At 43.9% G+C, this 26,608-nt stretch overlaps 1 protein-coding gene across 2 annotated transcripts; it reads right to left on the bottom strand.

The window, feature by feature from the left end:
• Window positions 1–4,593: 4,593 nt before the first annotated feature.
• Etnppl (ethanolamine-phosphate phospho-lyase) lies at window positions 4,594–25,289 on the bottom strand. Of its 2 annotated transcripts, none has more exons than XM_059265014.1 (13): window positions 25,234–25,289; window positions 22,547–22,665; window positions 22,166–22,325; window positions 20,475–20,549; window positions 16,675–16,765; window positions 15,173–15,289; window positions 12,562–12,644; window positions 11,791–12,016; window positions 10,696–10,850; window positions 9,224–9,313; window positions 7,471–7,601; window positions 5,949–6,013; window positions 4,594–4,810 (listed from the first exon to the last, which is right to left on the bottom strand). In XM_059265014.1, exons 1-13 carry the CDS (start codon window positions 25,287–25,289, stop codon window positions 4,682–4,684), a joined length of 1,497 nt encoding a protein of 498 aa, XP_059120997.1. In that variant the 3' UTR covers window positions 4,594–4,681. The 2 variants fall into 2 exon arrangements, with proteins under 2 accessions (XP_059120997.1, XP_059120998.1); XM_059265015.1 differs by having other exon boundaries at window positions 22,166–22,307.
• Window positions 25,290–26,608: the final 1,319 nt, after the last annotated feature.

The raw sequence follows: 26,608 nt of genomic DNA, 5'->3' as shown, positions 1-26,608 counted from the left end.
GCCAGGCATTTAAAATTAATGATAAGCCTCTGCAGGGGGAGGGGCTTGGACATGCCTCTACTAAATGTACCTCCCCATGGGAGGCCTTACCTTATTGTAGGAGGGAATGGGGGGAGTGAGTTGGGAGGGGGAGGCTGGAGGGGCAGGAGGAGGGAAGAGGAGGATCTTTGGTATGTAAAACGAATACAAAAAATTTTTTCTTAATTAAAAAAAAATAAACCTCCATGTGTGTTTTATTTGGGAGCTGGGTGGTGGCCACCCCCCCCCTCAAAGAGTAAAAGAGCAAAACCAACTTTTAGTTCAATGGAACCATTGTTGCGCCCCTCTCCCCCCATGTACAAGAGTTATTACCTTGGGACTAAGACTTCTATATTAGTAGAGCCCAAAGTTAGAGGATGCAGATGTTTTTCTTGTGGATCATTGGGGTTAATAGTGAGAAGTGCCATTGTATTTTCACCTCTTGACTTTCACTCCCATGAATCCTGGCTGTGGGAGGAAATCAATATCATCACATACTGGTTACTGGCTTAGGTCATACACTTACATCCTAGAAGGTATTTCCCTGCTTTGAAAGTTGTTGCCCTCGAGCTGACACCATAAGGGAGTCTTCAAAAGTCCATTTCGCTGTACTTGCATGCTAGTTACTTCTAGATGACAGAGAACAAGGGAAGACCAGTGAATTCCAAGAGCACAGGCCTTTTCTATAGTTCACTTGCTGTGACCAAGTAACTTCTTAGCTATAAATAGTTCATGTAAGATATCATGTCAGTGGTATCCACAAATGGTAGTTTTAGTGGAAGAACCGCAGGCAGGAGAAGAAAGGTCATAGCCAGAGCAAGCGTCTCCTTTGAAAAAACAAAGTGCTACTCTTGGAACAGTTGGAGGAGTGAACTTCCTAAATCCACCTGCTCCTAGGGGTCTGTCTGGTGCTGTAAGGAACTGTCATGCAGTGGCTTAGCATTAAACTCTTAGCATTGCTAGCTATAGCCAGATTGACTTTAGTGAGTAGAAATCCATAATACTTAGTCCAGACATGGTCTCCAACCTTGTCATCACTGTGTTCATGAACCTATTGGGCAATGATAAGAGTGCCCAAATGATCCGTTTGGAACACTGGGAAACTGGTGTTTCTAGAAGAGCAATCTGTAGGATGGAAAGTCTTTAAAATACATTTTTAATTAAAATTATTTTATAATGTATTTTCTTCATGTTTTTCCCCTCTTCCAGCTCCTCTCAGATCTTTCTCACCTCTCTATCCATGGAACTTTATGCTCTTTTTCTTTCACAAAATAAACCAAAGAAACAAAACCAAAAACAACCCCTCCCCGCAAAACATTGAAAATCAAAATAAACAAGCAAAAGACTAATAAGGAAAACAAAAAGCCAAAACAAAGCAAAATGGAGCAAAAGGGTCTGAAAAAATACCACCAAGTTCATCTTGCGGTGGTCAACTACTCCAGGGCACGGATCTGCCCTGGGTTGTGATGAATACACCCACTGACACTCTATAGGAAGAAACTGATTTTCCCTTTACCAGTGGGTGTCAACTGCAGAGAGCATCTTGATTAGGGATGTGACCCTGTGTCTACTTCCCCCCTCAGTGGACCCTGTTTAGCTTGAAACTCTGCAGGTCTTGCACATGTAGCCACAATCTTTATGAGCTCATGTGTGTATCAGTCCCACATGTGTATTGTGTCTGGAAGACATTGTTTCCTTAGAGTTATCTAATGGTTTATTTTGATTTTCATTTAGAGTCACTCAGAATTCACATCCTTTTTAAGTGTATGTAGCATTTTTTTTTTTTAAACTGACCATCGACTGGGCCACTCAACATGGTTCAACAAATTTCAAAGAGTGATAGCATGCAGAGCATATTATAGTAGGTGAGAAATCAGTTGAATTTATAACATAAGACCCTGCTACAGAGGAAATATAAGTGACCACATAGTAAATTATAGTTTACACTTTTTTTTTTTGTTTTTTTGAGACAGAGTTTCTCTGTGTAGCTTTGGCACCTGTCCTGGAAATCACTCTGTAGCCCAGGCTGGCCTTGAACTCACAGAGATCCACCTGGTTCTGCCTCCCGAGTGCTGGGATTAAAGGTGTGCGCTACCACCACCCGGCCTATAGCTTACACTTAAGGAATAAATAACGTGAAGGTTTTGTGTTGACCATGACTTCCTTGGCTTGTGGGATACAAGTTGCTACAGTGCAGAAGAGCAGCTGGGAGTCCCCAAAGTCTTCCCTTCCCACATTCTTCCTTTACTCAGCCAACATGAAAAAATGAAAGGCAATGTCCCGTTCTAGGGCATGATGGCAGAGATGAGTATCCTCCTTAAAAATCCAAAGCATAATGTGTGTGTAGGCCAGAATCGGATGTCAAGTATCTTTTCCATCTGTGCTTCACCTTAGTGGGTTTTCTCAAAAATTTGTTTATTTTTATTTTATATGTATGTATGTATAAGTACTTGCATATATACATGTGTACCACATGCATAGAATACCTTTGGAGGCCAGAAGAGGGCATTAAATCCATAGAACTGGGGTTAGTTGTGAGCTGCCATGTGGATGCTGGGAACAAAAACTCGAGTCTCTCACTGAACCTGGAGCTCACCAATTCAGCTAGACTGGGTAGCCAGTGAGTCCTAGGATTTCTTCTGTGTCCACCTCCTTATCACAAGGATTATAGGTGTGCACTGGAACTAATTCTTTTTACATGGTCCTGGGATCTGACCTCAGGTCCTCATGGTTGTATGGCAAGCATTTTACCAACAGCCCTCTCCCGACTCTTGATCATAGACTTCTCTACAGTTTTGATCTGAAGCTCTGTTAGCCTTCATGCCCTTGGTTATAAATTAGGCTGAAGAGTCTGACCATCTGGGCATCTTGGAGAAAATCCTGGTGACCAGTGCACTGATGACCCCAAGCAGATACAGCAGGAAATGCCAAGAGACGCTCTTTGACAGAAGATGGCATTATGTTGGTGGCCTGGGGAAGACACGTGTGCCCAAGAGGACAGGAGATAAACTCCATGACGATCCAAAGACCTGCCATTTCTGGATCCTGGCTGCTGGCTGCCTTAGAGCCATTCTCAACGGGGTCTTGAAAGAGTGGCAGTGGAAATGTTTTCTGGAGGCCGAGCTCTGAGTGGCATACCTGGGCATCTATGTTGTGTGGAAGAAATGAAGGGAGTGCCTAAGTGGCTGAAAATGGTCTAGCTACTTATCCAGGAACTCGGAAGTACTAGAATAAAAGAGATATGGGTAAGGCATGTGAATGACTATATTGCATAAATATTCCATGTTAAGATTTTTTAAAAATCACATTTTAAATCATCCACTACAGAAGCAACACTGGGCATCCATGCAAGGAAATGATAATGGAGTCATGAGCAGAGGGTACACAGTGTTAGAGATGAAGGCAACACGTGGGCCGGCAGCCCAGGTTCCCTCTTAGGAAGATGAATTTCACAATGCCCTTAAGAATAACTGGTCTGATTGCAGCAGAATCCACTGGTGAGCATCTGATATAACATTGTTCCTTAAAGAGGCCAATCAGCCACCTGGGGGAAAGCTGACTACATAGGCCCTCTATATCCCATAAGGACCAGTGTTTTGTTCCATTAGGAATAGACATGGTTCATAAGTTTGCCTTAAAAAAAACAACAACAAAAAGGACCCTCAGCATAACAATCCAAGGGCTTCCATGTGCTCAACCAACTCATAGGCAAGGAGTCCCATAAAATCTTATCATCCAAAGAAAAGGCTCATATTCCCATGAAGACATCCCTCCCAGTTACCAGTAAACAGGCATAGAAAAATTACAGTCTCTTTATGGAGTAAGACACAAGCCAGCAAGTTTAATAACTATTGGGAAGGCAATGGAGAGATACAGGTCAACCAAAACTAACTTAGGAAACATGGAGTGCAGGTGATGATGAACTTGGGGAAGATGAGTTCATTTTCCACCTGCCAGGTGAGCAACTTGGTTGAGGTGGCATGGCCTGTGAGTAGCCAGGACTGAAGTTCTCAACTTTGAAAGCTGGGCTTTGGCTGCTGAGGCGGTTCTAGAAACATCCTCGTGCACATGTGTGTACACATGTTCCATTTCAGTTCCCACAGGATGGCAAGTGACCAGGTTTCTTGGCAACTGCGGTTCTGTGCTCTGTGATTCCCTTTGGAATGACGTAGATTTCACCACTCTAATCCATACTGCTCTCTGCATTTTATAGTATCATTTTTGTTTATATCATCTTTTATTTTATTAAAGTCCATATACTTTATATATTAGCCAATTTAGACTGTTTCTCATTAAAATACTTTAATGTACTAATTCTCTGAAGTGACGGAATTGACTTCACTCATTTCTCTAATTTCCCACTCATTTCTCTAATTCCAAACATTAAAACACGAGAAGTAAAGCATCCAGCTGAGTTTTGCATTTGAAAACTCAGTTTTAGTAGAATAAATACTTCAGAATGGCACGTAAGGAATTAACAGGCCAGAGGTTGAATTGATAATGTTGATATAGCTTATCACTTTGTTTATTGATATTACTAATCTATCTTTTAATGTACAAATTAGGCAGATTGAAAATTCGAATTCACAGGATGACTAAGAGGTGAGAGGCATCCGCTTGCTCTTTATCCATGGGTAGTTATCTGCTGTTTAACGTTCATCTTTCATGTCTTGAGTCTTTTGCTGAGCCGTGTTTGCTCTTCTGAGCACACACCATTTCTCCTCTTGCTGTGGTTTTCTCTGGACTCGGTGGCGCTCTGGTTGGGCAATTCCACGTGGACTTCCTTAGGCACCTGCAAGACAGGACCACAAAACTCCCGTGATGTCCACCTCTGCTATTACCCAACCTCTTTAGGATGATTTAACAGGACCCCCCACCCCAAGAAAATACCAGGCATTTGAAAGGTGATGTCAACATCAATTCTGAGATTCCAGGGCAAACTTTTATGCATGTGCAATAACTCGACTAGCTTCAGGGTGCAATTCCCTACTGCAAACTCTTGTTTTTTCAAGATCCTGGCCAGTCAGCGCCGAGTGATTCCATTTAAGCAGCTGTTATTTTGACCTAGATTTGATAAACTACTCCTGCCCTTTCAATAATAATGGGTCCCCATGACTGGTTTGTGCTGTGTGAAGAGACAGAGGGTGTCTTGTTGGAAATCATTTGCTCTCATTCAAACACCCCGATGTTTTTTTAACCATGAAAAGGACTTTGCTGACTGCACTGGGTGCACAGGCAGGCTCTGGGCACTGAATGTTCCCTTAGCATCTGAGCTAGAAACAAATAATAGATTATGCAACAAAACCTCTCAAGGTTTTGCTTTTCTGTTTCCAGGCCTGGGTGCTCTTTCTGTTCTTTCTCATGGGCAGCTCAGGAAGAAAATGGAAAAGCCCTCTCTGCTGGAAATGCACCAAGGGCAGAAACTAGGCCACCCAGTGCCAGTGATTCCCCGGGCTCCCGGCTGCTGCGGAAGCTTCCTCCTTAGCTCATTCAGAACCAGTTTTCAGTGTTTCATAACCTGGCTGCTAAGGCATATGTAGATGGTGAAGAGGATTGTGGGAACTGAAGAGCATTGTGAGAACCAGGTGATTGCAGGTGGCTTTCTGAGCCACCATGAGAAAGCGCAGACCATTTGTTAGTTTCTCCCCACATTTGACAGCTGTCTCTATAGGCCAGAAGAGAAAGGCCCTTGGTTTTTATATATTGATTCTGTATGAGAATAAACCAGTGAGAACGGTTATTTGGTTTCATTTCTTGCAAATGATACATCATAGGCTATGGGAACTTAATTGTGCACTCAAAATTGCAAAGATAATCCAACCTTAGCACAGGCTGCTTTTGTTCTATTGGTCACTGTATATTAAACAAAGCTATCCCATAACCCCCAACGCTTGAAGCTTTCCCCTAAAAGCAAAGTAGCTACCTCTTACCTTTGTACTGCAAACTGTATTCTCAGAGATCACATGGTCACTCTTGGTTTCTGTGACTTCTAAAGCTAAAAGAAGATAGAGAGTTTGACCAACATAATTGAAAAAAAATATTGTATAAGAATATCCTTAATAAGGAAGGACTAGAGAGGCAATGTAATGCACTTAACAAATATTACTATTAGAATTGTTGGCTTGCATTTTTTCAAAATTCTTTTATTACTGTTAGTTTATGTGTATTGGTGTCTTGCTTCCATGTATGTTTGTGCACCAAGTGTGTGCCCGGTGCCCTTAGAAGTCAGAGGGTGATGAATCTCTTGGAAGTGGAGTTACAGAAGGTTGTAAGCCACTGTCTGGGTGCTGGGAATCGAACCCTGGTCCTTTAATAGAACAGTTAGCACTCTTAACAGCTCAGCCATCTCTCCAGCTCTAGTTTATATTTTGACTTTTGTTTTTCACTGGTAATTTGTTCACGGCACTGAGCCTGTTTTATCCGTGTCTGGTTAACATAGTCAAATTCTTCTGGGCTGCTAATAGTATCATTCAGTTCAGTCTGAGCAGGCTCAGACCTGGTGAACAAGGCACATCAGTTTGTGAGGATATTCAACAGGTTTGGGCATCAGCATGTTCTCTGAGTTCAAGGAGAGACCCTACTAGGAACACCAGGCTGAGGTAGAAGTTTCCAAACATCAATGATCTATGATGTGTTGACTTGTGACTTCTCATTGTATTTTAACCCCAACAGTTGGGAACTGAGCAGAGAGGCTGAATACATATCTATATAATATGAATAAAACTAAACAACAATGAAAATGGGCTACTATTATGGTAGTCTATGATTTCAACACTGTTTTATAGTGCTTGCTTCCTCTCCAATGCAGTTGATATATAATTGAAGTAATTTACTTTCTGTTATGAATAATATGAATGAACAGTCCAGGCTGACCTTGAGCCCCTTGTCCTCACGTCTTGTCGCCTGAACATTAGCTAGGCTTGTGAACATACACTACCAAAGCAGGCTGACACTCATCATCCTAACGGTTCAATGCTGAAACTACACAGTGTTAGTGGAGGGAGGCCCAGTGCAGACACACAGCTGGAAAAGCCCTGCTTATTGTCTACAGGAAAGAGAAATGGTTGACAAAAGAAGGTGAGCGCGGAGCGCGATGGTAACCCCAGCATTCACAAGGCTGAGGCAGGAAGATCCTAATTCTAAGGCTAGCCTGGGCTACACAGCAAGCCCTTGTCTAAAAAGCAAACAAACAACAAACACCCTTCCCCAACTAACCAAACAAGCAACAGCAGCAATGTGCTAATTTACTGGAAACTAACATTTGGATTTGTGTGAATATAAACGGAAAATTTTGATTTAATTAAGAGTCTACAATAGATTATTTTTGCAGCTATCTGGTTCTAGTTTGAAGAGGAAGTTATCCATTTATTTTTTCCCTGATGAACAGGAGGCCAGGGAAGGGCACTGCAGAGCTTGAGAGAGAAGGGAGGCATCTTTAAGATGGTAACCAACCTGTTAAAATGCCATCAAGGTGGTCCACCATGAACTTTGCGTCTTCCTCTGTGAAGCACATGGGCGGTTTTATTTTGAGCACGTTCCTGTGAGGGCCATCGGCACTGAGAAGAACTCCTTTTTCCTTCATCCTAGTCAGTGCAGGAAATGAAGGGCCGTGAGCACGTGCAGGGAGGACGAAGAGCCGTGAGCACGTGCAGGGGCGGGGGATGAAGAGCCGTGAGCACGTGCAGGGGGATGAAGAACCGTGAGCACGTGCAGGGGGGGGATGAAGGGCCGTGAGCACGTGCAGTGGGGGGGATGAAGGGCCGTGAGCACGTGCAGGGGGGGGGGGATGAAGGGTCGTGAGCACGTGCAGGGGGGATGAAGGGCTGTGAGCACGTGCAGGGGGGGATGAAGGGCCGTGAGCACGTGCGGGGGGGGGGATGAAGGGCCGTGAGCACATGCAGGGGGGGGGATGAAGGGTCGTGAGCACGTGCAGGGGGGATGAAGGGCCGTGAGCACGTGCAGGGGGATGAAGGGCCGTGAGCACGTGCAGGGGGATGAAGGGCCGTGAGCACGTGCAGGGGGATGAAGGGCCGTGAGCACGTGCAGGGGGGGGATGAAGGGCCGTGAGCACGTGCAGGGGGGGGATGAAGGGCCGTGAGCACGTGCAGGGGGGGGATGAAGGGCCGTGAGCACGTGCAGGGGGGGGATGAAGGGCCGTGAGCACGTGCAGGGGGATGAAGGGCCGTGAGCACGTGCAGGGGGGGATGAAGGGCCGTGAGCACGTGCAGGGGCGGGGGATGAAGGGCCGTGAGCACGTGCAGGGGCGGGGGATGAAGGGCCGTGAGCACGTGCAGGGGCGGGGGATGAAGGGCCGTGAGCACGTGCAGGGAGGACGAAGGGCCGTGAGCACGTGCAGGGAGGACGAAGAGCCGTGAGCACGTGCAGTGGGGGATGAAGGGCCGTGAGCACGTGCAGGGGGGATGAAGGGCCGTGAGCACGTGCAGGGGGATGAAGGGCCGTGAGCACGTGCAGGGGGGATGAAGGGCCGTGAGCACGTGCAGGGGGATGAAGGGCCGTGAGCACGTGCAGGGGGGGGATGAAGGGCCGTGAGCACGTGCAGGGGCGGGGGATGAAGGGCCGTGAGCACGTGCAGGGGCGGGGGATGAAGGGCCGTGAGCACGTGCAGGGAGGACGAAGAGCCGTGAGCACGTGCAGTGGGGATGAAGGGCCGTGAGCACGTGCAGTGGGGGATGAAGGGCCGTGAGCACGTGCAGGGGGGATGAAGGGCCGTGAGCACGTGCAGGGGGGATGAAGGGCCGTGAGCACGTGCAGGGGGATGAAGGGCCGTGAGCACGTGCAGGGGGATGAAGGGCCGTGAGCACGTGCAGGGGGGGGGATGAAGGGCCGTGAGCGCGTGCAGGGGGATGAAGGGCCATGAGCGCGTGCAGGGGGGGATGAAGGGCCGTGAGCGCGTGCAGTGGGGGATGAAGGGCCATGAGCGCATGCAGTGGGGGGGATGAAGGGCCGTGAGCACGTGCAGTGGGGGGGATGAAGGGCCGTGAGCACGTGCAGGGGGGGGGATGAAGGGCCGTGAGCACGTGCAGGGGGGGGGATGAAGGGCCGTGAGCACACAGTGCATTCATGAATCTCCACTGTAAAAGGCCCAGGTTTAACTGAGTCTTAGGGTCTCCTTTTCCAGAGAGATGAAAGGAAGTAAATCAAGTGCTCAAGGGGCCAAGACAGCAAAGAGATGCGATGAATTTACTTGTAGATGATGTGCTGGGCTTCGGCTGTTGCAGGCGTCCTTTTCTCATGGTCCTTCACCAAATCAATGCCAATAAAAAGGCCAACACCCCTGAAGAAGAGGAAAAAGAGTCCATATGTACTCTCTGAGCCCCGCACTGTCACCAAGTGACTAATGCTGAGCTGAGTGTGACATCGTTTAAGTGGAAATGCAACTGACTTTAAACTCAAGACACCTCCAGTGTCACAGTTCATGTTCAAAACATGTTTTGTCATCAGAGATCTCTCACCTCTGTGTTGATATAGTGTACACCCTGATAAACTTCCCTGGGGATCAGAGAACAGAACAGCCACTGGATTAGACATAGAGGCCAGACAGTGGTGGCACACATGTCTTTAATCCTATCACTCGGGAGGCAGAGATTCGTCTGGATCTCTGAGTTCAAGGCCACACTGGGAACAGAGCCAAGCATGGTGACACATGCCTTTAATCCCAGCACTTGAGATATCATGTCTTTGCTTGGGAAGAACACACGCTTTTAATCCCAAGACGTGAGGGCAGGAAGCAGAAAGGTATATAAGGCGTGAAGACCAGGAACTAGGAGCTTTTTAGAGCAGTTCAACTGAGACCCTCAGGGGTGAGAACTCAAAGGCTTTCAGTCTGAGGATTCGTGGAAACAGGATCAGCTGAGGAGTTGGTGAGGTAAGGCTGGCTGTGGCTTGTTCTATTCCTCTGATCTCTCAGGAAAGCTTTATTAGGGTGCACAATATATCAACCACACACCTCACTTGATTTTATAAGAGAATCATACTTTAAACAATTTTGTGTTTATATGCATGCATGTATGTATGTGTAGGGAATGTAGGTGTGCATAGACACGTGTGTGCATGTGCCCATGGTGGGCAGAGGCCAACCTCAGTGGTGTTAGGCAGGGCCTAGCCCTCTTGACACAGGGCCTGAAACTTGCTGATTAGGATAGGCTGTGAGTGCTGTGATTACAGGTGAGCACCAACACATCTGGCTTTGTTTTGTAGGTTCTGGGGACTAATTTGGGTCCCTGAGCTTATACAGCAAACTCTTCACCTTCTGAGCAATCTCCCTGGTCCTCAAACAACACTTGCCACCATTTCACTTCTCAGGGTATTCACGATTGCAAGTTTTTATAATGATCTATGACAAACACCCAGCAATGGAGATAGCATTTTCCACCTTATTCACAGACCATTCAGAGTCATCTTATCTTCCTTCCTTTCATCTCTTGGGCTTAAAATTATCCTAACTTAAAAAAAAATCCTAATTTTACAGAAAAGAAAACCTATAAATATTAGGAAAGATATGTACCCAAATGTTACCAGGGTGGTTCCCAAGTCCCGGATTAGGACCAATCTTTGCTTTCTCTGTTTCTCAGTGTATCATATACTTTCATTCAACTTTTCAAGTTTACAAGATTGTTATGGAAAAACAAATGAGTGCATGATGGTCAGTCAACAGACCTGATGTCCCCTATCATTGGGTGTTTAGCCTTCTGTTCGTTCAGTAACTTAGTGAGGTAGTTCCCCACTTTGATAGCGTTTCCTTGAAGGTTTTCATTCTCAATTACATCCAGCACAGCCAACCCAACCGCACAGGACACCGGATTCCCTCCATACTACAAAGATGAGAAAACAACAATGGAATTAGTGGTATTGCTTCATTCATGAGAAATTTGGCATTCATTCAACATACGTCTGAAAAACAAAACCAATTTTAATGCCTTCAGCAGTCCCCACAAAGGTGTCTATTATTATTAAAGGCAAGAATGCTTACTGTATATGTAAAAATTTTAACTGAATTTTCTTTTGTAATACTAACCTCTCAGGCTTAGAAGACAGAATGATTTTATTCATTGGGATTGAGTGGAAATTCACTCGTGGTTATATTCTCCAGGATGTGTATCTAGTGTGAGAGATTATAAGGGATCCATTGGTTCATCCAAATAACAACAGAAAGTGTTAGATTGTGAATTAAAGATTCCAAAGTGTGGTTCTGTAAGGTGAATCAGTGTGTCTGTCTTTAAAGATCTGAAAGAAAACAGCTAAGCACTATTTCCTCTGAAAAACAAACTCTTTCTATGATTGGCTGCTTGCTTTGGCTATAACAGTTGGTGCTGTGCATACTACAGTGACTCTTCCAAGCCTAAAGCTTCTTACTTTGGAGGAATAAAGCCACAGAAATAAAGCTTTCCAAAGGTCAACACTGAGCATTTCTTATGAGGGTTGACTAACATTCACGGTAACAAATCATCTAAAGGATTTCAAAGTGTTCAGGAAATTTCAATATGACACAAAGATCACATTGTATGTTAATAAAGCACCGAAGATTAGCAGGATAGCGGTCTGTAACCAGAAACCTAACAAGAATGTTATCGGAAGAGGAAATGCACAAGGAAAGAATACAAGGGGAATAAAGTCTGGTTTGGATGAAGTTTGACAAGAATATTAGAGTGGTTTAGGGTAACATGGAGCACTTTTCTTTATTGTGTTGGAAAAAAGTCTAAGAATATGCAAGATTTTCCCCTCTTAGAATTAGAGCTGTGAACCCAAACTTACTGTGTTAAAATACTCCATGCCAGAGCTGCTGAAGGCTTCTGCAATTTCTTTGGTTGTCACCACACAGGACATGGGGTGACCATTGCCCATTGGTTTCCCCATGGTGACAATGTCTGGAACGAAGTCTTCACCATGCATTTGAAAGCTCCAGAAATGCTTCCCAATTCTGCCAAAGCCTACTTGAACTTCGTCAGCAATGAACACGCCCCCTGCTCTGCGAACATGTCTAAAAAGCAAAGATCTATGTTGATGCCCTCAGACCATCGAGTGTCCCCAGAACTGCCCAAGGAGACTATTGAAGACAGAGAAGTGTTAACCCAAAGCCTCTGTCTGTGTTAAAAATATTCTAGGACTCAAAACCTTGGAGAGACATTATAGGGTAATCACATGATTTCTAGATGAGATTTATCCCATACTACCTGGATGTATGCTACTTAAAGTAAGCTGTACTGCAACATTTCACTTGGAAAGAGATTTGGACAAGTGGCTCTTACCAGGGTTAATCTTCACGTGTTTACTAATTAGCAAGGTGTAAGGTATGGGCCAATGAGACAGGATGCCCTGCAGGAGCTTGAGTATATAGAGTTCTGGACAGTGGACCATGTTAAACTCTATACTTGCTGGATCTTGGTTATGATCAGGGGACATCTAGAGTCTCGAGGCTACAGGCAGTCAGCAGCAGCTTTTTGCCAGCTAATCTGGAAGTATGACCTTGTAGACTTTGCCACAGTGCCCTCAGCTTGACCAAGGATGCCCAAGTCAAGTACATACTCAGCCACTTTCTGGAAGTAGCCTGCTGGAGGAATAATTTGTCCACCACAACTCTGCATGGATTCAGCAATAAAGGCAGCAATCTATACAAGAGAAGATGGGATCAAAATCTAGACAAGATAGGCTCCCCTCCTACCCCCTAAAAGGGAGAGTTTCCTCCTAAACAATAGGTTTTTATTTTAAAGGTTTATTTTTATTAATGTGTATGGGTGTTTTGCATGCATGTATGTCCATGTACCATGTATGTGCAGTGCCCAAGGAGGCCAGAAGAGGGCATTGGATCCTCTGCAACTGAAGTTACAGATAGTTCTTAAGCTGCCATGTAGGTGCTGGGAACCAAACCTGGGACTTGCGAGAATAAGTGCTCTTAATGGCTGAGTCATCTCTCCAGCCCCAAGAACACACTATTGTAAAGAAGATTTATCTTTAGTTTTATGTATGTGCACCCCCGCCTCTGTGTATATGTGTATGTACATGTGTGCAGATGCTCAAGGAAATCCGAAGCCCTCTGGAGATGGAGTTATAAGTAGTTGTGAACCACCTGACATTGGTGCTGGGAACCACACTTGGGTCCTTGGGTCCTCTGCAAGAGAAGTATGTGTTCTTGATGGCTGAGTCATCTTTCCAGCCCTTCGAGTAGGTTTAAAATGGCTAGAAACAGACCCATGGGGAGTGCTACATAGACTGTTAGTTACAAATAAAAGCTATCTGTGGCAGAAGAGCATGGATCTAAATGAAGTCCTGGGATGCCAGGAAAGCCACCACCGGAAATGGAGGCCATGAGAGGAGGGCTTCATAATTAAGAGGCAATCTTTTTTTTTCTTTCTTTTTTTTTTTTTCGAGACAGGGTTTCTCTGTGTAGCTTTGGCACCTGTCCTGGAACTCTCTCTGTAGTCCAGGCTGGCCTTGAACTCACAGAGATCCACCTGCCTCTGCCTCCCGAGTGCTGGGATTAAAGGCGTGCACCACCACCGCCTGGCTTAAGAGGCAATCTTTTTGTTAGGTTATGCTGAGTAAAAGTAATGTTTTGATGTCTGGGATAGGAACTTTTGCAAACTGATCTAGGATCAAAAGGCATGAGCTTGGTGCCCATTCCCAAGTCAGTAAAATAGGATTGCTTGAGGCTAGAGCCCAGCACCAAGGGAGTGGGTTCACAGCCTCTGGCTCCACACCAGGGCTACATTGCTATACCTCTAGGTCTGGATTTGAACCAGCCTTTCCTTCAAAGCTGGGCATCTCAACAGAAACCAGAGGGGAAGTGTGTCAGAGGTCATGGGAGAAGTTCAAAGTGGCCATCACCGAAGGAAGAGGAGGAAGCTAAAGAAAGGCACGAGGAAAGAACTCCAGAGAACCAAGTCTGCCTCCAGACTGCTTATCAGCTGCCTGAACATGGGTTAGCCTGTACCTCAGAGTTATTCAGTATCTTAGCTATAAAATGAGGCTGCTGACTCCAGAGATCTCTGTTCTGACCTTCCATGACTTCCCAAGCACAGCTAACATTTAAAAGTATATGCCCCCTATTTATTTCTTCATAGCCTTGGTAACACGATGGCATCAAACCCCAAACTGTATAGTACTGATAATGTTAAAAACAAAACAAAACAAAACCAAAAACCCAAACCAAAGCACAACAAAAAACCAAAAATCACCTAGGCCCCCCATTAGCCGCAGAATTCATATCCTCTTGTTGAGGAAAAAAAAAAAACTTTTTTGAAAGCATTATTTAGCATCTGAAAGTACAGGAAGGAGACTCCTAAGCTCCTATAGTAGGTAGACCTTTGGGCCCATCTGCACAGAGGTGTTACAAGGACCTTGAAAGCAAAGCAGGGATGGGGATGAGAGTGTGGAAGTACGAGTGTGTGTGTGTGTGTGGGTGGGTGGGTGGAGAGGGGAGAGACACTCTAGAAACAAGAATGGCTCTCCTGTCATGAAGGCAAAAATATTTTAATTCACTAGAAAGGGCAAATCGATTCTATTTGTATCGTCATGTCTATGCCACAAACCAAGGGATGTCAAGTTGTGTTTAATCTGCACCCAAGTAGCCCCGCGGTGGGTGGAGAATAGAATGTGAATCTGTGGACAGCAGGGCAAAGTCTGAAAACATGAATGCTTTTCTTGCTCTTGAGAACTCCGGTGCTGTCTGGGAAGTCCGGGCCCAGGTGGAAAGGCCTTGTTTCTGCCTTGGCTTAGTGAGGAGCTGAGCCTCAGTTCTGTGGTTCCGGGAAGCCCACTAGCTCTGGGCAGTACCACAGCTCCCCCGAGGATCTGAAAGCTTGGACTGGTCCTGACACTGAAGCCCCTCTGCCTCTTTGCTTCCCCCATGATCTTCACAGTTGGAAGAGCCTGACCTTAGGAATGAGACCCTGTCTAGTACCTGAGAGATCAGAGTTAGGCCATCAGCACTGGAGAAGGAAGGGTAAGTGATTATATTTCTAAGATGAATAAAAATTTACCAGGACAGTGCACTGTTGAAACACAAACCAAGTGAAAATGTAACCAGCAAAGAACAGAAGGGAATTTTAGATTTAATCCTCTTTCTTCTTTGTAGAGAATTCCAACTATTATAACTATTTCCATAAAAGACTTTAAAAGCATTTCCCACAATGCCCACCTTCCTTCCGTTGCTATGAGCATCTTCAATGATTTTCTTCACTTCGTCTGCGTATGCTGTGGCTGCATCTTTGTGGTCCTCTCTGTATTTCCCTCTGTAAGTATCTGGACTTGGTGCCTAGAACATCAGATGGTACAATTTCTCATTATTTGCCTCTTGACCAAACTTGAAAACCAAGGAAACATCTATTTCCCCACCAGGGCATGTTGGAAGGTGGCCATGTTGACCCAAGCACCCCCCAGTGCCTCTTATCTTTCTGTACGTTTCTGAATGCTGTGAAGAATTGACATCTTTGAATTGTGAGCTGGAGCTTAGAAATCCCAGACCCTCTAAATCAAAACTTTATCCCTATTCACATAGAAAGCAAATTCAGATTGAGAAGTGCAATGACATCATATAAAAATAACAAGCAGTGGAGACTGAACTAATGACTGTATGTAAAAAAAACTCGGACTATTGATTATATCACATACCGTGATCTCGTAGGAAACTTGGATGCCTTAGCGCTTATTCTTTTTTTTTTTTTTTTTTTTTTTTTGGTTTTTCGAGACAGGGTTTCTCTGTGTAGCTTTGCACCTTTCCTGGAACTCACTTTGGAGACCAGGCTGGCCTCGAACTCACAGAGATCCGCCTGGCTCTGCCTCCCGAGTGCTGGGATTAAAGATGCGCCACCTTAAGGTCTTGAAATAAAGCAGTGAGAATTCTCAGAGAGTCTACTGACCCTTGATTAACAAACCATAGGAAATGAATTTCACTGTTTTGACAACTTGTCTGGCTTCTCTATTTGATGTACTAGACCTTTATAACAATTCACAGTATTTACATAATTACGATTTATATAAATTATTTTTTAAAATTTTATCATTCTTTTTTAAAAACTTTTTATTGATTCTTTGTGGATTTCACATCCTGCATCCTGATCCCATTCATTTCCCCGTCCCTTCATATCTACCCTTTGCCCTTGCAACCTCCCCCCCCCAAAATAAAATAAATTTTAAAGGAAAAATGAAAAAACAAAAGTAAACAAAGCAAAACAAAAAGTCTCGGTATGGATGTAGTGGGACACAAGGGTCACACAGTGAACCCTTCAGTCCACACATCTTTGCTTGTAAGTGTTCATTGCAATGAGTCATTGGTCTGGTTTGAGGCCTCTGGCTTCTGCTTTATGTAAATTATTTTTATGACAGTCATAGAAACTCATTTAGCTCTCTGAGTGTTGATCTAGTACTAGTAATCGGAAGAGTAAGCGAAGATGAGCAGGCACAAAAATGAAACGACAGCTGTTAAAAATCTGATGTGCCAATTCTACCACTAAACTTTTCTACCACGATTCTCACTGTGAGCCACATACTGCCGGTGTGTGGCCCCGAGTTCAGCACGTGACATAACTGCTCTGGACCTTCGTTTCTTTCCCCTGGTTCCGCTCTGCTTTGAGGGTTGGGCTGGATGACAGTAGACATTCTAGCCTCAGCATTCTCATCACAGGACTTGGGGATATTTACCACGTGCACAAATTCCTTCTTGTCATCTTTGCCCTTCTGAAACTTATAGGGACTGATCTCAATTAATGATGACAGGTGGCCATGGTAAGCACTGAAATGAAAAAGAAAAGCAATGGAAATTTTTCCAAGAAAGGTGTTTTTCTAGTATATGAAAACAGTGTTTATAATCACCCTGTGTTAGTCATCTGGGGAGAATTTCAATGCCGGTGCCACATTTAACTGTATAGCCAGATCTAGTCTGTCACGATAGTACTGGCCATTTGATATGTCCATTTCCCCGCATACATGAATGAAGTACATGAAAAGTCCAGTATGTGTCCTCATAGGCAATGGTTTTTATTACAGTAGGAAAAAATAAACATTTTTTGAATTATATTGCTAAATTAGATTCTCTAAACTTGAACGTTTTTATATCTTCATGCAGTCTTGAGATTTGAGTTTTCTACATTCTTTTTTGGTTTTGTTTTGGTTTTTTTTTTGAGACAAGGTTTCCCTGTGTAACAGTCCTGGCTGTTCTGGAACTCACTTTGTAGATCAGAGATCCACCTGCCTCTGCCTCCCAAGTGCTGGGATTAAAGGCATGCGCCACCATTGCCTGGTTGAGTTTTCTATGTTCTTAAACATTTTAAACATTCATTCATTTCTTGTGTGCGCATGTGCAGCGTGGCACAGCTTGCAGGAGTTGGGACTCTCCTTTTACCGGGTGGGTCCAGGGGACCAGACTCAGGGTGTCAGGCTTGCCAAGCAAGTGCCTGCTGAGCCACCTTACCAGCCTACATTTTTAAAACATAGACCTCGGCCTTGAACTCCTGGCCTCAAGTGATTCTTCTGTCTCAGTTGGGCCTACAGGCATGTGCCACCGTGCCTGGCTAATAAGTCTGAAATATATTTTGTTTTCCTTTTCTTCCTCCCCTTCCTTCTCCTCTTCTTCTTGTGTCCTTCTTTTAATTTTCCTGTTTTTACATCCTAACCAAAGCTTCCCCTCCCTTCCCTCTTCCCAGCTCCTCCCCTTACCTCCTCCCTCCACCCCATCCACTCCTTTCCCACTGTTTCTCTTCAGATACAGGTGGGTATCCCATGGATATCAGCCAGCCATGGTTTATCAAGCTGCAGTGAGACCAGTCACCCCCTCGTCCACTAAGGTTGGATGAGGTAATCTGGCAGGAGGAATGGGTCCCCAAATCAGGCCACAGAGTCAGAGACATCCCCCGCTCTCACTGCTAGGAGTGTCACAATTTTATATGGAAGCATTGACATGGTTTTCTGATTGGGATGCTATCTAAAGGATGCTCGATTGGAGACATCAGGCAAACACTAGATCTTCTGAGAGATGACTGAGTAGCTACAAAATTCTTTTCTTTCACTTAACACACACATGGCAATGGTATTTCTCTTTCTATTTCTTGCCCAGAAGTGTGATCCGCAGATGTGGAGAGAAAAAGTCTAAAAGCCCATCCACAGACAATTCCAAATAGAGATCCCCTGGCCTAGATTGTACAGGAAACTGCAAACCAGTAACAAAAGGATGAGAATCCTAACTGAAAAAAATGGTAAAGGATACGAAAAGGAAATCTCCAAGAGATGATAAAATCATAAAATTTATATGAGAAGATTTTCAAATCAACAATGCCAATTAAGATATGATATACCCATTAGATTAGCAACAACTAGAAAAAAGCAGAAAGCTGGTTAGTGTTGGGTTTGGTGACCTACAGAGAGGGGGACCTTTCTCGTGCTGTGTCTGGGGTTGCAACCACGTTGGAGACAAATATAGAAACATTCAGTCAAATTAACAGCACCTTCCTATACCTTGCTGGCCAGCCATCTTGTTTCTGGAATTTATCCCTAAGGAATTCTCAGAATGTCCTGTGGAGGACCAAGTAGAAGGATCTCCGCTTGTGCTGGGAGCAGATGTAGTCAGTGCCTATCATTGGGGGTGCTGCACAGTGAAAACAGCACCGTAACACCGTATGGCGGCAACTCCCCGCTTGGAGCCACGGACACTGGCAAGCATCACTGGTCTGATTTGAGATGTGTTGTAGTGTAAAACAAACGTTGGATTTTTGATACTCAGTGAGAAAAAAAGAATGTAATACATGTCAATATAGTTTATGGTGATTACATATTAAAATGACAACATGTTGGCTACCCCAAACTACAAGAACATTTAAAACCCCATACATAGCTTACTCTATGTTTCTATTGGTCAGAATTGAGTTAGAGGAATGGAACATATTTCAAGAATTCTGAGTGGGATGAAATATGAAAACAGTCCTACAGTAACTTTGGTAAAGTAGATGCATGTAAGATACCACATGTTTTATGTGATATAAAAAGTAAAAGGTGTGAAAGTGAATGCAGAGTTAGTTGGGAGGATGAAAGGGGTCACTAGAAGGGTGAGGTAGACAAGAGGGCAATGGTGGTGAATATGATTAGAAAACACAATGCACAGGTATGAAAATGTCATAATGAAATCCATTATTATACATAGTTAATATGGACTAGTAAAACATTTCAAATAGCATAAAATAGATACATTAAACATATTATCATTTCCCATAATAATATGTTTATTACATTGTTTTTATTATAGTAGGAAAAAAAATTTTTGCATTATATTGCTTAATTAGATTCTCATAAATTATATATATAAATTCTCATTTATATATATATACATATATATACAAAATACATTATTATAGTTGTCCATAGGTGATGGAGGATGAGAATTTTAAAAGAGAAATGCCCCACCCCAGGTATGTTTATGTTCTAATACATAGAATCTAAGAATATGCTTCATGGCAAAGGTGATTTTTCAGGTCTATTAAGGACCACTCAATGAGGGCATTATTCTGGATCATCTGAGTGGAGCCCACATAGTCACAAATGCCCTATAAGTAAAAGTAGGAGACAGGAGCATGATGAGCAAAGATGGAGGTGTGAGGCTAGAAGCAAAGGCTGAGTGAGGTGATGGGTGACTTTGAAGATGAAGGCTGGGACTGTGAGCCGTGAGACACAGATGTAAGTGGAAGAGCCACATTGCCCCCAGATGACCCTGATTTCAGCTCAGTGAGTTAGCTTAGCTTTCTGACTCACAGAAGTAACACAATAATTTTGTATTATTTGAACCCATATGCTTGCAGCAACAAATGCAGCAGCAATAGAAAATGGATAATCCCATCAAGGAGTCTACAGGATGATACGAAATGAGGTTCCATGTTTAGTTCCACTCTGGGTTTGTGGAGTGAGGGGGTAGACAAAGTCATTTAGAAAATGTTAGAAATAGGGCTGTCAAATTTTTTTGTTTAAAATGAGCAAATCCATGTTGGGGAGGTAATGCGACCATTAGTATTTGTGAACAAATGAAAAGTACTAAAGTTTTAAATCTGCTATAAATTGCTACCTTTAACATTAAGTACAGTGGTTAATCACAACAGTGAAGCAAATGTTTGGATTTAAGAAATTAATTATGGTTTTCTTTTTTCTTTTGGAAACGATTAAGTTATGCAGAGGCAGCAGTAGATGCAATTGTGTCAAATGTCAGCCCAGATTTACAAGTCCACAAGGCTGCAGCTGTCAAGACATGCAGGAAAGTCTCCTGCATTTTCAGGAGCTTAGAGAGAGTGAGTTAGCCTCTGGATTTAAGCTAGACTCGACACCTCATTGTGTCATTTCAAAACACTGTTCCATGGATCTGCCCTCTTCCATAAGGGCCTTAGTACAGATAAGTTCGGTATAGATTGGCACACTTCTGGCTCTGAAGGGGCTTCTCCCTTGGAGACCTTGTGCCTAAGACTTACTGGTCAAGAGTGATCACATCCTGGTGGCCTCGGAACTGCCGCGCCAGGCGTAAGGCTAAGTCATTGGCTTCGGATCTATTGAGATAAGACAGAGAAGGGACAAAGTGACAATCTCTTCTTAGAATGGCTCAGAGTTAGTTACAAAAATTGTAAGATGACATTCAGAAATGCATAATGTGGAATTGAGGTCCTCTTTCCCGGTCCATCTTGGTCACCTTAAATTCTCAATGTCACTTTTTAACACGTGTCACAGCCATTAAGGACTAAAACACATAGAAGAAACCCAGAAAAATTACAGCCAACCTTCCCACTTCACACAGCCGCATCAACGATGACTAGCTTTAAGGATACTGTAGCTTTAAGGATACTGAAAAGCCCCATTGTCGCCCTATCTCAGGAGGGATGGAAGACCCTCTAGCCTGGCTGCCAATCCATGTTGCATGGACTCAATACTTGATTAGTTTCCTTATCTTTAAGATGAACATCATACATTTTTCTACCTAGTTCAAGAGTCTAAATATACTGTTCTTATGTGGAGAGAAATTGCTCAAGGGATGCTTATGATCAGCTAAGTGTTTGCTTCTGTTTATTTTCACAATAATGCTGCAAGGCAAGTATTGCCATCTCCTTTTCTATGGGCGAGGCAACAGCCTTGGAGAGGCTAAGCAACCAGAACACGATTGACAGTGGATTGGACATATTGCCAGGATTTAGACAGGCACCTGTGTGATTTTGAGACTATTTTTTTTTTGCAGTAACTGTGCAGTATCACATGTGTTCTTGAAGGACAGTGCTGTTTAGAACCATCCCTCTTTGATAGTCTAGGATCCTCCTCTAGAGATGAAAGTTAAATATTATATTTATAAAAGGCAAGAATGATTTAGAACAACACGGGAGACTCTCAAATACCTCCTCAGTTCTTTATAAGACAAAATAATGATGCTCTCATTATAAAATACCTTGTGGAAAAATGAGTCACAGAAAATCATACAAGTAGACATTATAGCTTTCTAAATATCAAATTCAATGCATTTGTCACTTTTGAAAATAGGAACACTATATTCAGCTTTCCCCAAACACCACATCACACTTCCAGCTTCACACATCCTTGGGCATGTATGTGCAAGCCACACTTTCTAATGTCTCTATAGTTGTCCATAGAATAGATACATAGCCATTTGTGCTTACAGAATTTAAAAGTTGGAATGTATTGTTACTTGGATTTTCTTGTGTTTGTGTTGGGAAAATATGCTCATTTTTGTAGGAAAGCAAGTCGGTAGAAAATCTTATGAAATGATCACTTGTTTAGTAGGATAATTTATTGGCTGAAATCTGCATTTATGTATTGAAAGGATTATGTGAGCCCGATGTTTTTATTACACTTTACTTTGTGACAAGATGATGTCACTGGATCCTGTTAGGCTCAGAGTCTTTTTTTTTTTTCTTTTTGGAGCTGAGGATTGAACCCAGGGCCTTGCTCTTGCACAAGCGCTCTACCACTGAGCTAAATCCCCAACCTCAGGTTCAGAGTCTTAAACAACACAAAAAAGCTCCGCTCCTAATAAAGGTCACTTAGTGAGTGGCAAGAATTTCCGTAAATCTTTCTAAACATCTGTGTCATGCCACACATCAAACGGAAAAGGTACACAGGTGTAAAGGGGGAGTGAGGACGCCAGAAACCAGACACGTACCCCGAATTTGTGAAGTAGCAAACCGAGAGCGTCTGTGGCAGGGTGGCTGTAAGGCGCTTGGCGTACTCCACGATGTTGTCATGCAGGAAGCGAGAATTCGTATTTAGTATTTCCATCTGTTTCGCCGCGGCTTTGACCACTTCTGGGTGACAGTGTCCCACTAAAATGTAGGACATAAAGGAACAGTCAACAGTTCTAAGAGCTTGGGAGGAGAGGGGGATTTTGACGGGAAAGAAGAGGGGGTTGGGTTCCGTTCTCCCCTCATTTTGCTGAAGCTTTTCCCTTTCAGGGCGACTCAGCAGAGGGGTAGCTGTCACAAATTTTCCGAGATGAACTGGGCTCTAGTCCTTTCCTCCAATGCCCCGTGCACAGGATGCTTACCGTGAGCCACGTTGTTGATGCAGTCCAAGTACCTTTCGCCTTTCTCATCAAACATGTACTGCCCCTGGGCTCGCAGGATTTTGATGGGATCCGCAGCAAAGAAAACTTTGCACGAGGGCCTAGACGTAGGCAAAGCAGATACTTTGGTCTGGTCAGACAACGCAGCATTTTTCCTTCTCAATGGAGGTCAACCGTCAGTGGAAAATTACAGTTTTATAAGGAAAGGGGAAAACAGCCCAGGGGACCGCATTATTTTTTCATTTTATATTAGCTTGAAATCCCTCATCTTACTGCACTGTTGGTATCACTGCTTACATTCTCTGTTAAAATGCCCACAATTCAACAGCTCTTTTAAGTAAGAATCAATCAGCTTACTTAAAACTCATTTTTCTTAGGGAAATTTTATTCTATTAGAAAAAACAGTTGACATAGGGTTTCTGATATGTCAAAAACTGCTATATATTTTAATAAATATTATCTCATGTAATCCCTACACCTATTTCCCTCTTCTTTCTCCAAATAATTAGGAAATTAATAGCTAACTATAAATAACTTAAGAGTTAAATACTACAAAGAGGATTTTCATGTATTTTGAGTGGCACTTGTCCTGATTAAATAAATGGCTTCCCCATCTTAAATACTTAAATTCATTTGTTCTGGAATGCTTCTGTGAGCAAAATCAGAAGTCCCTGTTAGTTTTGGTTATTTCTGTGAACATTTATGGCACAACATATAACAAAACACAAATGTTACTGAGGTTTCTGATCTTGGCTCAATAGACATTTAAGACCTAAAACTTGTTTGTATTTTGGTGTTTTTGCATGTGGAAAAGAACTCTGCATATATTCTAGGGGGGTTGTGGAGACTTTGTAATACTTATTTATTAGGGTGATATGCAACTGTTTAGAAAGTGCATTGGTTATTGGGAATAGTGGGTAACCTCAAACTTTAAAGTGACTTGCGGCTGTGGTACAGGTTCCTGTAGGATTTTGTGCAACATTAGGGACAGGATTCAGCACTTGTGTCTGTTAGACAAGCATTCCACCAGAGAGGAATACCCCATCTCCTAGTTTATATAGGTGTTTTGGTGTTTTTGTTTTTGTTTTTGTTTGTTTTGAGACAGGGTTTCTCTGTATAGTCCTGGCTGTCCTGGAATTCACTCTGTAGACCAGGCTGGCCTGGAACTCAGAGATCCACCTGCCTCTGCCTCCCCATTGTTGCTGGGATTAAAGGCATGTGCCACTACTTCCAGGCTAGTTGATAGGAATCAGCTAAAAAAAAAAAAAAAGAAAGAAAAAGAAAAAGAAAAAGAAAAGAAAAAAGAATTCCCGAGGTTCAAACTGAACAATTACTTTGTATCTTCAAATTAAGAGGCCTACAGAAAACGGCCTTCCTGAGAGCTGCAGGCTACAGAGGACTCTGCCTTTTAAAGTTATGTCTCACCTTGGCTATCAGACTTTATGTAAAATTCTCCCTTATCTCATCAGTCCATACCGCATTCCTCCTTTCACAAACTTTGCCATTTCCTCCCAGAAACTGTTTCCAAAGGAATCTAGTTTTTAAAGGTGGCAATCAGTGATTGGGGAAGGAATTTGGGCCACTGTGAGAGGTCTTGGTCCCCTCAACCTTTTTAGAACCTTCCTGGTGAAAGCTAGGAGCTTCTGTACTAGAACCTGCTCAGCATTTCTGCCCGGAACACATTGCTTCTTTCCCTTATCCCTTGGTCTGGACCTTGGTGACTGCACCATCTACACATGCACTTTAGACAGCTGCTTCCTCTGTGTTAGGGCACAGTCATCTTTCATATGAAGTGTGTTTTGTCCTTTAAAAACAATAGCCGGGCGATGGTGGCACACGCCTTTAATCCCAGTACTCGGGAGGCAGAGCCAGGTGGGTCTTTGTGAGTTTGAGGTCAGTCTGGTCTACAGAGCGAGATCCAGAATAGGCACCAAAAACTACACAGAGAAACCTTGTCTCAAAAAAACCAACCAAACAAACAAAACAAAACCAAACCAAACAACAACAACAAAAAAACCCAACCCAGACACAGTATCCCTCATTCTCCTTTGCTCCTGGAATGTTACTAATATGCCTTGGATGGATGAGCAAGACACCTAACTAGGACCAGAGCTCAGACCAGTCTTTTATATACACTGCTATATTATTAACACATAACACGGACAAAACAAATGCCAGGAGAACACAGCATTTAGAAATCGACGTGAAGACACAGCTTAGGAGGAAGCTATAATGCGCCCACGAAATCCCTGCTTTTTATACAGGTGATTTAAGTTTTTCCACTAGCTGCTTAAACCCTCTATTGCCTCACCAAACACATGGAAAAAGTTCACTTTAAACAAAAGTTGTCAGACTGAGTTTGTTTTCAGAGCCATCATTCAAAGGATTTCTGGGTTCAGCTGCAGCGCTGATGAGCATGGAGGCGTGCTCACCGTCTCGCCCGCTGCACACATTTCCCACGGCTGTGTAACCTCTTCTAGGACAGTGAGCGGAGGAGCTATCACCTCGAGCAGCTTGCTCACCCACCTCGGGGAGCCACAGAAGGCGCCGGCTGGAGCTCTCAGGTGCCAGTCCTGTCGCGGCAGAGCCCGCGGGTGTGGCACTCTGTCTCTCCCACCCGGTTCCAGCTGTTTGCCCTCTGCCCCTTCCTGCCAGCCAGGGCTCCTTACCCGATGTGCTTCCCCCGCAGCGCCAGGGTGTCCTGCTTGCAATACAGCTCGCACATGGTGGTCGTACCCTTCCAGTCAGTGTGCCTCTTTCCCGAGCAGCCTGGGACACAAAGGATATTTTTTCCTCCGGAGGTCTCCTGCCCTGGGCGTCGGAGGTCACCGGTGGCATTAACCATCTAGGGTCATTCCCTATTTAAGTGTTGCCTGCCCTTGCCCTTCGCCAAGTCCCTCCCTCCTGCGCCCCTCCTCCACCTGGTGCCTGCTAGGCTAGTCAGCAGCCAGGCCACCTCCGCTCCCAGTCTGACTGGCTCCGGTCCCTTCCCTGCAGATGTCCACTGCCCCTCCCCATCTGGTAATTCCATTGAACTCACCTTTTGTTTTCCTAACTTTGCCTGGGTTCTGTCTTTCTTCCTCCTCTGCCTGTAAATTCCCTCCTTCCCACTATCTACTTACTTGCCTTTTAGTGCATTTCTATATTATCTTGTAAATCAAACCTGCCATTTACTGTGCACAAGTAATAGGTCACATACTCCCACATCACATGACTGGGGCTCAGCCTGTGTCTCAGGTGGGGAGTGGTCGGTCTATCTGGTATTCCAAACATCTACTCTTTTTTTTTTTTTTTTTTTTTTTTTTTTTTTTTTTTTTGGTTTTTCGAGACAGGGTTTCCCTGTGTAGCTTTGCGACTTTCCTGGAACTCATTTGGTAGCCCAGGCTGGCCTTGAACTCACAGAGATCCACCTGGCTCTGCCTCCCGAGTGCTGGGATTAAAGGCGTGTGCCACCACCGCCCGGCTCCAAACATCTGCTCTTAACAGTTCCATATAGACACCTCCAATCTCCCATGTGAAGCCAGGCCATTTCTTATTCCACATTCCCTCCATTCCCAGTAGTGAACATGGAACTCATTCTTGGTCCCCTGCCCTCCCCTCTCCCCCCAGGATGGCTTCTCATACTGATGGAATTTGAAGTTAAGTACCGAGATTGATTAAACCTTAATTAGTGATAACCACTGGGGCATAAATTACTTTTAGAACTAGAAGTCACCTTGTAGGTTCTGTTGATAAGAAGGAGAGTCGTTAGGGAGGGGTCAGCTTATTCAAGGTTGCACAGCTGCTTAGCCAGAGTCCAGGCTGTAGAATTCCAGTCAACTCTGTGTTTTGGAAGACCAGCAGAGAAAGCCTACTTTGCTTGTTTCAATTCACCTAATAACCATTTGGATGAAGATATGAATTTATATTAAGGTACTTCTAGGACATTCTATTTTCTAAGAGAAATGGAGAAGTGGAGTCCCACATCACAAAGAAAGGGCAAACACCAGGTATTTGGACGAAATCCCACATGTAATCGTGATCTAGTTCTGAAAGACGCTGTCT

Source organism: Peromyscus eremicus, chromosome 6 (genome assembly GCF_949786415.1).
Source record: "Peromyscus eremicus chromosome 6, PerEre_H2_v1, whole genome shotgun sequence".
Taxonomy (NCBI): Eukaryota; Metazoa; Chordata; class Mammalia; order Rodentia; family Cricetidae; genus Peromyscus; species Peromyscus eremicus.
Note: the sequence above shows the minus strand (reverse complement) of the source record. Positions and strands in the feature narration are given on the sequence as shown.

Excerpts from the sequence above, each read along its gene's own strand:
- Etnppl (XM_059265014.1), bottom strand. The coding sequence starts at position 25,289 with ATGTGCGAGCTGTATTGCAAGCAGGACACCCTGGCGCTGCGGGGGAAG. Across the intron at positions 20,550-22,165 it reads TGCTACTTCACAAATTCGGG|ATCCGAAGCCAATGACTTAG; the intron begins GTACGTGTCTGG and ends TTATCTCAATAG. Across the intron at positions 4,811-5,948 it reads ATACAGTTTGCAGTACAAAG|GTGCCTAAGGAAGTCCACGT; the intron begins GTAAGAGGTAGC and ends CCTGTCTTGCAG.